The sequence below is a fragment of the Aythya marila genome (genome assembly GCF_965140915.1).
Source record: "Aythya marila genome assembly, chromosome: 3".
In the NCBI taxonomy this organism is placed as follows: domain Eukaryota; kingdom Metazoa; phylum Chordata; class Aves; order Anseriformes; family Anatidae; genus Aythya; species Aythya marila.
In genome coordinates, this window is record NC_139044.1 from 113,126,502 (window position 1) to 113,138,924 (window position 12,423).

General features: G+C 41.6%; 1 protein-coding gene across 2 annotated transcripts in view; it reads left to right on the forward strand.

The window, feature by feature from the left end:
* The window catches only part of PTCHD4 (patched domain containing 4), a gene marked incomplete at both ends in the record, with an annotated part of 83,661 nt that overhangs the window by 15,692 nt on the left and 55,546 nt on the right, over positions 1-12,423 (forward strand). For both annotated transcript variants that reach the window (XM_082757889.1, XM_082757890.1), the window contains one exon: positions 9,830-10,310. In XM_082757889.1, coding sequence (XP_082614015.1) covers positions 9,830-10,310 — 481 coding nt within the window. The remainder of the gene's footprint in view (positions 1-9,829; positions 10,311-12,423) is intronic.

Here is a 12,423-nt window from a genome sequence, read left to right on the forward strand (position 1 = left end):
CCAACATAAAACATAATTAAAAAAAAAAAAAAAAAGAAAAAAGAAAAAAAAAAGAGCACTCTTTTCTGTGTCATTATTGAAACTTCAGATTGTAAGAGCTTAAGTGACTCCTGTGGATCTGTTATACTCCTCATTTCTTATTCTCTGCTGTTTATTATTTAACATTTCTATCGTATGAAGTAAGAAAACAAAGGCAAGTCCAATTCCTTTTGCTTCTTGTCAGGTTCTCTTCCTACTTCTTGTGTGTGTTGGACAAAACAATGTAGAGAAAACAATTAAAAGAGGTACACAGTGGGATGCACACAAAGCCAGAGGACTTACGAACCTGTCAGCAAAAACCTGTGACCCATTTTAGGGACAATTTTTGTCCCCTCAGGAACTCTTCAGCTTGGCTATGTGAGCGCATGGTAAAGTTTTACCGTTTTGTTCCTATTTGCTTTTGTTGATTTAAAAAGACATAAAGAAGGCAGGAACGGAGGTTTTATTGATTTTTGGTGTTTTCTACTGTCATTTATTTTTATTTTTTTTACTTTAGAAATTAAGTTCTTGTTTTACCTATAACTGCATGAACATCAGGGAAGCTTTAAGACTAATCCAATAGAAAAAAAAAATCTGGTGGAATATTGTCCTATTTACACCCATATGAAGAAAGCCATGGCAGTCTTGAAATAATAAAATGCTCTTGGATGTCACTGGGGCAAGACAGCTTTGATTCATTAACCTTGCTTATACTTTTCTGCCAATTTCATTCAAATCCCTGCATCTAGGAGAAAGATTTCTTTGTTAAAAATTGGACAGGTGTGATCTTTCTCCCTCTTTCCAGCAGCTCATTTCAGTCTTTCTTTTGTTAAAGAGCAGGAAGGCCCACAATATCTATGGAACCCCCCAAAGCATTTTCTAGCTGTATTATGGAACCAACTATCTCGGTGGTGTGTCATGCCTTAGACATGAAAACTGGACTACATGGACCATTGGTCTGCACCAAAAAAAAAAAAAATATATATATATATATATATATGTATTTATACTTCCTATAATTTTCTTGCCTTCCTTTGAACATTTTTTAGCATAGGGTTTGAGCTGTATATGAAATTGGAATTAATATGAACTGTTCTTTAATATAAAATATCCATGCTCTAGATTCTGAGAGCTTGCCAAATATGAAAGTTGGCAAATGTGTTCTTCCTTGACATGCCTGCATATGTAAGTGTGATGGGTTAATGGTCTATAGCTAAACACTTCTGTTTTGCACATCTCCCTTGAGCCAGTGCTCCCTCCTTAGAAATTCATTCCTACTTTTCTCCTTGGCACAAACAAAATCCTTGGGGATGAACAATAGCTGTGCACAAGACAAGGGAGAAAAGCTCAACTCTTCAAATTGGACCTGAATAGCTGAATTCATGGCTTATCACCTGCCAGAGGCATAGAAGTGGTCCCAGTTTGCACAGCCAGAGGGCCACAACTGTACCATCCAATGCAGAACTCCTAAAGCTATATGGCGTCTCATTTTGTAAGTCAGTCATAAAGCAGGATTTGAAAATATGAAAAATATGAACTCTGTCCAGCTTGTTGATGTGAGAAAGCATGGGGATCCTGGGGTAGAAAAACAGTTTGGGGGCAAATCGCTGCACCTTAATATGAAGTTCCTGGTTTGTTGCCCTCCATCCCACTGCTATCGAGCTGGGCTGAAAATAGGGCAGGTGGGGGAATATGTCCCTGCTCAAAAATTTCCAGTAATCAGGCCATGGCTCCTGTGCACAGTAAAGGTAAAACACCCATCTGCAGTCACAGTCCCGGCTGCTTTCCAGACCAGAGACAGTGCTGGAGTTATTCATGCCACCTCATCTCTCTCCCACACTGCACACCCTTTGCATGTCAACTTGTTCCAGAACAGTGGTGAGACCCCCAGAAATGGAGATGGGGCTTGAAACACCCCCCACAGGTCCACACGTAAGTCTAGAGTGTTATGGTACAGCTGCATGGAGCTTGCAAACTCCCATTGCTTGGGAGCAGGCATGGTGTGAAGCACGACCTGGGGGAACAGCATGGAGCTGGGACAGGGCAGGGTCAGGCTGGGTGTTAGGGAAAGGTTCTGCACCCAGAGGGTGGTCAGGCACTGGGACAGGCTCTCCAGGGTAGTGGTCATAGCACCAAGCTGCCAAGAAAGATCTGGACAACGTTTTTAGACACAGGATCTGATTTTGGGTGGTGCTGTGCAGAACCAGAAGTTGGACTCTGTGACCCTTGTGATTCCCTTCCAACAAAGGATATTTTATGATTCTATAATTTTGGGGGTGGAAATACTTGCAACTTTTTCTTCTGTGGTGTTGAGCTTAGGGTAGCTGAAGCTGTCTGGAAGCACTCTGCTCTCTGCTTAGCAGCCCAGGGAGGTGGGAAAGATCGAGGAGATGCAGGGAGGTGACAGTCCACAGTGCTGCTCTCAGGCAGGGCTGCACTGAGCAGCTGCTAGTGGCACATCATGGTTAGGCTGCTCGGCTGCTCACAGGATGCAACTGCTGCCTTCATTACCTCTCACACTGTATTTTCTCCCTCCCAGCTCCCTTTTTGCAGGCTCTTTAAGGAACCCGGCTCCATAGCCCCACTTTTATTTTGCATTTGCTACAAAATCTACTTCTTTAGCACCTTTGTCCACTTTCTTTCTATGTACCCTACAACGCACACTCCCCATTCTGTCAGATTGCCCATAGCCATCCCTCTGACATGAATCCATTCATGGATGGGCTGGGGCAACTGCTGGTCTGCGTTGATTATTTTTGCTGTCATCCTTCATCTTGGGGTATTTAGGAGCTGGGTTACTGGGATGCAGCCTGACTCTGCTCTGTGCTAACACAGAAGCTCCACTCACAGGAAAAAGCTGTGAAAAGCAGAGTGCTGAGCTCAAGGTGACTGCTTTCAAGGCTTTCCATCCTGGACAGGACAGAGCACAAGCTCAGAGGACAATAGAGCAGTGGGGAGGGAGCTGTGGCTCTGTGCCTGCTGGAAACAAGAGGATGGCAGTATTTTAAGACTGACTTGCTAGATTTACACACCCAGGCTTAGGCACAATTTGAGAGGTCCTGCCAACGCGACTTCCCTGGGGAAGGCAAACCAGTGTCACCGACAGCCAGTTGTGCTGAGCCAGCCACTGCAGGGCTCTTCCTCTCCTGTCGAGTAAACCATATCACCAGTCTCCAGCCTGGGCACCCAAAGCCAGCTGTGCCTTTTATCCATCTTACATCCATCCCACAGGGCTGGGGTGCACCCACCTCCCGCTGCCTGCACCATCAGTACAAAGCTATTTCACTGCTGTGCCTGAAATCCTGCTGCTGGTGGAGAGAGTATTAAAGGGCAGATAGATCAGCTGTGCCCCATAATTACTTCCCAGTGTTTGCAGTCCTTTCTGTGCTGCCTATAACCCCTATCCTCCAGCAATTCCCTTCCACACACCGGGGGGGTGTGTAGTCTCAGCCAACATGGGTACTACCCAGCAGCTTCAAGGACACCACTGTGTCCTTGGTGCAGGTTAGGCCAAGCAGTGGCAAAGCTGTTCCAGGATTGAGCTGAGCAATAAATCCATCTCTCTTTTCCCAGAGGAACTGGTCTGGGCTCTGAGATGGACAAAGCAAGAGTTTGACCTTGATAGTGAAGGAGTCAGTTTAGCAAGGAAGAGCTTGAAGATAGGATAAAGAATACAAGGACTTGAAAAGCACATGAAGGTGAGAAACAGCCGAGGAGGGAAGGTTTGGTGCAGAGTGAGTTGGTCGCTGAGATTATTTATCTTGTATGTACATGGATGTACATGTATGTACAGGATGTACATGGGAAGCAGAAAGAGAAGGGACACCCTTTTCAGGTTTTCCTCCAGCCTCCCCCTTTCAAAAGGTTTCACTTGACAGAGCTGACTAGTTTAAAAACCCAGTGGTGATACTAGAGGAACAAAGTGGGGAAGACTACTCAGAAATGCTGTATATCTAGCACCTGGAATATTGAATCTCTTCTGCAGAGAAGAGATCTCTGATAGGAATCGCACTTTGCTATTCCACCTTTTTGAATTCCTCCACAATTTGATTTACTTGGAAGAAGTGGATCTGGGCTAGGAATGATTTGCATTCTCTGTTATTAATCCTAGGATATATAAATCTCTTGAAATATTTTTCTCCTGTTTTTGTCTCTTTTCAAATTATCTGAATGAAAACTAGAAAACCCAAAACAGTAAGAGAAAGGATCACGAACCCACACTCATCAGAAAGAAATGCAGACATTTCTGGTTGTCTTTTGGGAGTTCTGGGTACCCATGTCCTGCACTTAAAAATCACTCTAGATGTCCTTACTATCCCTGGTAGGGTGTTCAAGCTCTGTATGTTTATTAACCTGTGGGACATGCCAGTGAAGGGGCTAATAAATGCCAGGGATGTCAACACTGGCAGCTAGCCAGTTCTTCTAGCTTTGTTCTTCCATCCTTCGCTGGGGGTGGGTTAATCTCTCCTGACTTCTTAGCCTGATAAAATTTAGGATCAAGTCCGAGTACTCTTGCGGCTGTGCTGTAAATGGAGAGAGACCTGCATAGGGCAAGTCTGTTCTCAGCTCATACCTTATGATGGGGCAGATCATCCTCTGGATGTGCCTGCCTCTTCCCGAAGCTTATAAAATTTGTTTAGTTGAATAGCTGGTGAGCTGAACATCACCATTGCCAAATAGCTGGAAATAACTTAATTGTTCTTTATTGCAGCAGAGATCTAGGGTTCTATTTCCTAGACAGCTTCTTATGACCATTTTCATACATTTTATTTTTTGTTGAGCAAACATGGCTATTGCTTCATTCCTGTTCCCAGTCAGCTGAGGTGCAAATTTACCTTGAATGTGTTGCCCTTGGGGATCACTTGTTCTGAACTGTTTACCCATAGCTGAGCAGTTCAGAAGAGTTGTAGATTTTCCTGAAGCATACAGGGACAAGCACAGCAAGCAGACTGGTGTGTGTGCAAGAGCACCAACACAGCAATGAGGGCAGGTAAACTGCTCTACTGGCATAGATCATTATTACATGTGACTGTTTCAAAGGGATGCTTCAGGAATGATTGGTAATTGGTGGCTTTGCAATTGGGATCAACTGGTGTAAAATCTTCATGGATATATTAGGGGCAGAGACAGAGAAATTTATCTGGTGAGGGAGAACTCCCTCCAAAGGTTTACTTTAAGTCTAGAAGGAGGCAAGAGCAACCCAATATGTTAAACCTTAACTAATGTTAAGGTAATAAGGAAGTATGCTTTTTGCTTGTTTGTTTGTTTTGTTTTGTTTCTACCCTGAAAACCTTTCGTGAACTAAAGCAACAAAATTCATCCTAATCTATGTGGATTTTAGTGTAATATTATCTATGACCTGCATTTGGTAGAATGGGGATGTCCTTATCAAGGCAAGAAACAGCTGCATTGATCTCATTAAGATGTTTATCACAGAATATATTTCAACAGATATCCCTGGTCTGCTGAATATTTTTTTAGCTTTTAAGATAAAACAGAGTTTAACTAGGAGTTCATGCATTGTATGTGCATTGCTATAGAAACATGGAACCGTTTTGGTTGAAAAAGGCCTTTAAGATCAAGTCCAACCACCAACCCAACGCAACCGAGTCCACCTATAAACCATGTCCCCTAGTACCATGTCCACTATAATGTAGATTGATAATTTTATATCACTCCAGTTGATAAGAGTTATCAGTTAAATAAAAATAAAAATAAAGAGAAATTGTGTGACAAAGACCCTGCAAAGATGCTTAGAATGGGAGTGGTGTAGCAAGCAGTAGGGTGCAAAAACAGCAAGTTGGGGATAAAGGTCCCAGCGTAATTTAATAGTAGGGGAGCATTTCAGGTACCTCTTTGGGCTAAATGCACAGAGGATCTATGACTACATTAGCACCAGTAAAAGATGTTTAGCTCAGTAGTAGCAGCTGGTTTCAGCCTGTCATGTTCTGTCGGATGGCTTTGGGGTATCTAGGAAAAGAGAGAGAAGTGAGCAAAAAACAATACAACAGTCTCCACTGAAGCAAAGATTTTTTACTTGGCCTCTGTTAAAAATCAAATATCACATTACCCAACAAGTCATTTATATTTCATACTATTTTTAAACATGATCAGTTCTGAAAAGAATTGGCTGCCATCAGAATGGACAATGGGCCTTTTTGTACCCTAGTAGAACAGAGACCATGAAGCTTTGATTAGGCTAGACAGTAAGAAAGAAAAAAAGAAAGAAGAAAGGAAAAAGAAAGAAAGAGAAAGAGAGAGAAAGAAAGAGAGAAAGAAAGAGAAAGAAAACACAAAGTTACAGTCTGGGAATTTGAAATTCAGGCAAAAGAAAGTTATCATCTTGTGTGCCTTGGAGAAACATGGGTGTTAAAGGCTATACAACCAATAAGTATTGTTAATACTCTATTTTGGGTGTCTGCTTTCCTTTGTACAAGATCAGAGAGGAGCAACATCTGCAGGTAAATCACAGAAGGAACCTGTAGTCTGAAACAAAAAACTATTATTATGAAATTTTAAAACCAGCATCATATCAACATATACCATGAAGAAAGTGCCAAATAATGAAAAAAGGGATTATTATTATTTTTTTTAATTTGTTTGTTTTTCCACTGAGGAACTAGGCCAAATTAGAGATCCTGTTCAATAGCCCTTTGGTCTTCAGGCCTCATCTACAGAGGTCGCTTTGACCTCATTTTGTTTCCCAAGCCTTAGGCTCAGTCCACAAGCTTAGCAATTCATGTCTCCTTCAAAGTGGTCCCGGAGGACAACTGAGAACTTGGGCTGCTGAATAACTCTCCTGAAGTGCGTACAAGTCACGGAGGGCTAGTTAGGTCCCTGGATTGGAAGCCACTAGGAAATGCTACAGGTTAAGGTGGCTGTCCTTGGTCTCTATTTTTCTACACTTCAGCCCACATCCATAAAATGGGATGAACGGCAATAATTTTTCACTCCTTTCTTTCTTGCTGAGGTTGTAACCATTGATGTGTTAGCCCTGCCTAGGACCTTTCTCTCTCTTGGAGCATTTGAGCTGTATTAGAACAGTTCCTCATTTTCCCAAATGCCATAGTGGCAGATTTATATTTACATGCTATAAAAACATCAAAGGCAAAACACCTGCATAGCTAGAAAGTCTTTGGTAGGAAGGGGACGAACAAAACGACCTCAAACATATTCACCGTCTGTGATTTTCTTGATTCCCTCTGAAAGCTCTCTCTCTATTTTGCTGACATACGAGCTGGGTGCTCTATTGTACATCAGTGTAACAAATAGCCGTTATCTTCCGTTTCATGGGAGATACGGTAGAACATGATTTATTTGTGCCTGCTCTGCTGCCTCTTTTGAAATGTTGCCGTCATTCAGTGCACTTTTCACAGAGGGGAAGGCAGATGGTCATCGCAAAGTTTCCCGTAACCTTGTGGTGCATGCTGCATAGTGAATCAATGAAATCTGAATTACAGTCCATTGTCTGAAATGGGAGCTGTGCTGCTAAGTATCCTGCAGTGACTGAAAATGTTTGAATGTCAATACTGCATATATGCTGAGGAAATATGACATTTCTCCCTAAAATTTCAAAGCGGTGCCAAAGGGGATTTTTAACTGCAGAGTTGCATCTGATGTGAGCAGGGACTGCATTGCTCAAGATTTAATTATCAGCTTGGAAACATACCTTTTGTGAGTGTATGAGTGTTAGATATGACCCTTCTTAAAAAAAAAAAAAAAAAAAAAAAAAAAAAAAAAAAAAGTAACAATAGTAGAAATACTGAATCAAAATGGGTTTCTAGCATGAAATGCCAGGGAGAAGGATTTTTGGAGTCCAAACAGCACCCGCTGCCCCTCTGTGCTAGCTGCTTCTGCTTATATGACATTTGTAATGAGTCTTCAGGTGATTTGAGAAGCTGGCATTAGACTGCAAATCACCTTTTGTGTCAGCTAGTGCCAGGATACTTCGCCAGAAGCCATTATTTCAATGGGAAATAACAACTGGGAATAGGGAAAAAATGAACTTCTGAAAAGCACTTTGTCACATTCCCTGGGCAAATGCTAGAAACAGTATGAGCTCTTGCCATGAAAGCAAGCGTAGTGAGAAATTTCTCAGTGGGAGGATTGCCTCCTTTGCATACCAAGAGACAAGACAAGGTGAGTATATAAAATATTTTCAGCACTATCTCTCAATTTCTGATATTTATTAGTTGTATGGGCAGATGTCCCAGAAGACATCTATGTTTCATAAAGCCTGGTATCTTGCTTCATTCATTTTTCCTTAGGATGGGAATCATGAGGAACAGCAGGAGTAACCTCCTGCACAGGTCTGGCAAATTCAGGTAGCAACCTTAGTGCAGCACAGGTATTTCTAGAAACAGTTAATGTTTGGCATAATAGATGATAAAAGCACCTTCCCAAATGCTTCTGGCTTTTTTTTCAGATGACGGCTCCATGTGTGTGTAGGGCGGAGCATCTCCCAGATTTAAGCTGTCAGTCAGCTTGTTCCTATAGCACATCTAGGCAAAGAGTATTATCTCATGTGACCTCACTGCTGCAAGATGTTTTATGTATTAAATGGCTTGAGAATTTTATGTTTTCATTAAATACGAAAGGAAAGAAATCTGAGAACTTTTAATCCCATTTACAGAAAAAAGAAAAAAAAAAGTGAAATGTTGTTATTTGGTGTTCTGCAGACATTTAATCCCTCATTTTAGAGTTATTTTGTTCAAAGAGATTACTTGTGCTAGGGCATTTTTATCCAATGTACTGAGTCTTCTTCCTTACTTTGCAACAGGGGCTTGATCTTCTAAATCCACACAAGCTCACCCTGATGTGAAAGGGGCAGATCACAGATATTCTAGAGAACTAGCATAACCCGTGGCTTAAAAGTTTTATTAATTGTTCCTAAAAAAATAAAAATAAATAAAAATATTTAAAAAAAGAAAGAAAAAAAAAAAACAAGCAAGCAAACAACCAACAACAACCATCTAATTGTGAGCAGATAACTCTACTAAAAATAAGAAAGAAAAAAAGGGAGGGGATGGGGGGAAGGGGGAGACAGGGGAAGCAGCAGATTCAGAGTGTACCTGGTGTCTCCTTCACTTGTTTTTGTGGACTCTCTATGTTCTAGCATATACTGAAATAAGAGATACCAGGTAAGGTTTATGTTAGTGAAATATACATATATAATCATAGCTAAATCAAGGGCTAAGGTATATTCTTATTTCTGTTCCATCAAATCCATGAAATATCAAATAAGCAAATGGAAGAGTCTGATTTTATTTATACTGTTCTAGAACAAGAGTAGCTATTAAACTTTGCAGATCTATCTACATTAAGGTACTCTTTGTACTAAGGACCCAGAACCCCATTTTTCTATACATTTCCAACTCTTTAAAACCATTTTCTGAGTGTCAGAAAATTGCAAATCTTCCAGCTTCCAACTTTTCATACTTCAGTAATTGGAATTTTGTTGTTGTCTGTCAAGTTAAAATGTGGAAAAGGGCTCCTCTCCCCTGGCATGAGGAGCTTGCATGCAACATTTCTGTCCCTGAACATTTGGGACTGCAGTATCTGGGCAGTCCCTGAGCTGCGACACAGAATTGCAAATAGGTCTATAATGAATAAGGAACAGAGAGAAGTGTGGCATGGACCAGGGATGTGACCCAAAGCCCACTGAAGTGAACGTCACGACTCCTATTGACTGCAGTGGCCTTTGAGTCAAGCTCTCAGCCTGTCTGTGAAAGAAGCGCAGATTCAATCAGTATCGCTGTGACACATCTTACACAGGATAACCACATGCTCATCTTTTTACTTTCCCTCCCAGGATGGAAGGAGCAGTTTTATTGGCCACCAGCTCGGAGGGGTCATGGAAGTGCCCAACAGCAAGGACCAGAGAGTCAAATCAGCCAGAGCCATCCAAATCACTTACTACCTCCAAACGTATGGCTCTGTCACCCAGGACCTCATTGGGGAGAAGTGGGAGAGTGAATTCTGTAAACTGATGCACAAGATGCAGCTGGATCACCAAGATCTGCAGCTCTACTCACTAGCGTCCTTCAGCCTCTGGAAGGACTTCCACCAGACCAGTCTCTTGGCCAGGGGCAAGATTTTGGTGAGCCTGATGCTGATCCTCCTGACTGCTACCCTCTCGAGCTCCATGAAGGACTGCCTGCGTAGCAAACCTTTCCTGGGACTCTTGGGAGTACTCACTATCTGTATTTCCAGTGTCACTGCGGCAGGGATATTTTTCATTACTGATGGAAAATATAATTCTACTCTGTTGGGAATCCCTTTCTTCGCTATGGGTAATTATTTATCTTCATAATAATAGGATTAACAGAGCTTAATGACAGGATTGTAAATTACATCCTGGGTTATAAAGTGCAGATTTTACCTTGAGTGAAAGTCTAAGTTGTTTTCATCTTGTTAAATTGATCTGTGACTTGCCAAAAAAAAGGAAAAGGAAAACAAAACAAAGCAGTAGCAACAATAAAGAGTGAATGACGTTGCTGGAATCTTGGCCAATATGAGAGGGGGGAAGTTTTATTGATTTCTGTTACAAAACAAAGGAGAAATTGTTATTGAAAACTAGTCAGCTCAGCACAGAAAATGGATATGTGTTGACCTTACTTGGATGGGAGGCCAGCCAAAAGAGTGAGTTAAAAAAGGAGGGCAACATGGAAGGAAAGATTTTAGCAGCCTTCCTAAGAAGGGCTTCTCTTCCAGCTCTGTCTGAGGGGCAGAGGGGAATGGGTTGGTGTAAGAATAAGATTGATGGACTTTATCGCAGAGAGGAGATTACAGCTGTGGCGTTTGCCAGGGCTGTAAGTAAAGGGGCTGTCAGTATCTGTAGTGCATAATCCCTCAGTTTGTGAAGTCCAAGATCAGCTGCAGAGATTTCCTTTGTGTTGTACCCTGGCAGGGGAAGGTGCAGCCAACGAATGGACATAAAAACAGTTCTTTTAGCTGAATTGTTTTCATTATTTCCACACTCACTCTGTTCCAGCACATTTAGCTCTTCTGTGTATTTAATTATTTTGTTTGGAAGGTATGCTGGAAAGGAAGAGGGAAACATATCCAAAATGGCATGATGAGGCAGTGGTGTTTGGTGCCATCACATTTACGTCTGTCAGATGTTTGCCATATCACTAGTGTGAACCTCACTTATGACTCTATGCAAAGTCTCAACAGAGGCAGCCCAGACCCCCATGATCACTTTTTGAGGTCAGAAAACCTCATCTGTGGACATATCTCTGCATCTTTACAGTTGATTTCTTAAACTTCATGCTTGTAGTACTCAAGTTTAGCCCTCTGGTACAGTAAGAGATAACTAAGTATGCAAAGGCACAAAGTAGAGTTAAGATTTGGAGCATGTCTTATATTTTTCTTTAAAAACTCACACCATCAAAAAAACAAGTTCTACTTGTTCTTTCTCTCAAGAAAATTCCCACAGGCATATGCATCTTTCAGCTCTCTGCGTTCCATTTCATCTGTCCCCTGCCCGTGCATCCATGTCCCTAACCAAGGAGGCAGGCTGCTTCCTTCTTGGTCTTGCACCCATCAACAGCATCTGGCCAGGGTAGGAATAGGAAGGAGTGGATTGGAGTGAATGGTCGAGAATCCAGCTGCAAAAGGGAAAAGTGAGGTAAAAAAAAAAAAAAAAAAAAAAAAAAAAGCATGGATTTGCAAAATTCGTTCAGCTTCATTAATGCAGATAAACAAAGCGATCTCAAAGCCTCTAATTCAATCATCAGCACTGTTAAATCCTGACAATGGCCCCAGAAAGTTTGATCTGTGCCAATTTTCACTCTTCTATGCATATCCTAGGCATGTTTTGGTTGCTTGCTGAAATGGCATGGTTTGGATGCAGCATTCATTTTTGGGAAAAATAAAATTTAGCTGTATGGTCCAGGGTTGGATCATTCCTATTAGCTCCAGGACAAGAGAAGAGGACCTGAAACTGCTTTGTTTGAGGGATCTGTGTAACATGATGGAGAAAAGATGGACAGTATCAAAGGGACGACTCACACTTGTTATCAGATTATGGCAACCTTTTTTTGTTGGGTGTCAGGAGGTTTGTATCAACTAAAAGGCACTGCCTTGCTTTGTGCAGCAAGCTGAAGTGAGGGCCAAATGTATATGTATATGTATATATACATGTATATGTACATGTATATGTATATGTATACAACCTAAAGTGGTGAAAAGCAACTTCCATTAATTGTTTATTTCTCTGCTGGCATCCCTTTTCAGACATCTGTAGAGATCAGGGCACATGCTCTTTGCTTGATGGATCCCTGAGTTGTCACTCCCAAGGAACAGCAAACACTATTTGTAGAAATGCATCTTCAGGCTGACCTGAAAAACATCAGCATCCATACATCCCAATTGTAATAACAGTAGCATTGTGCTTAATTC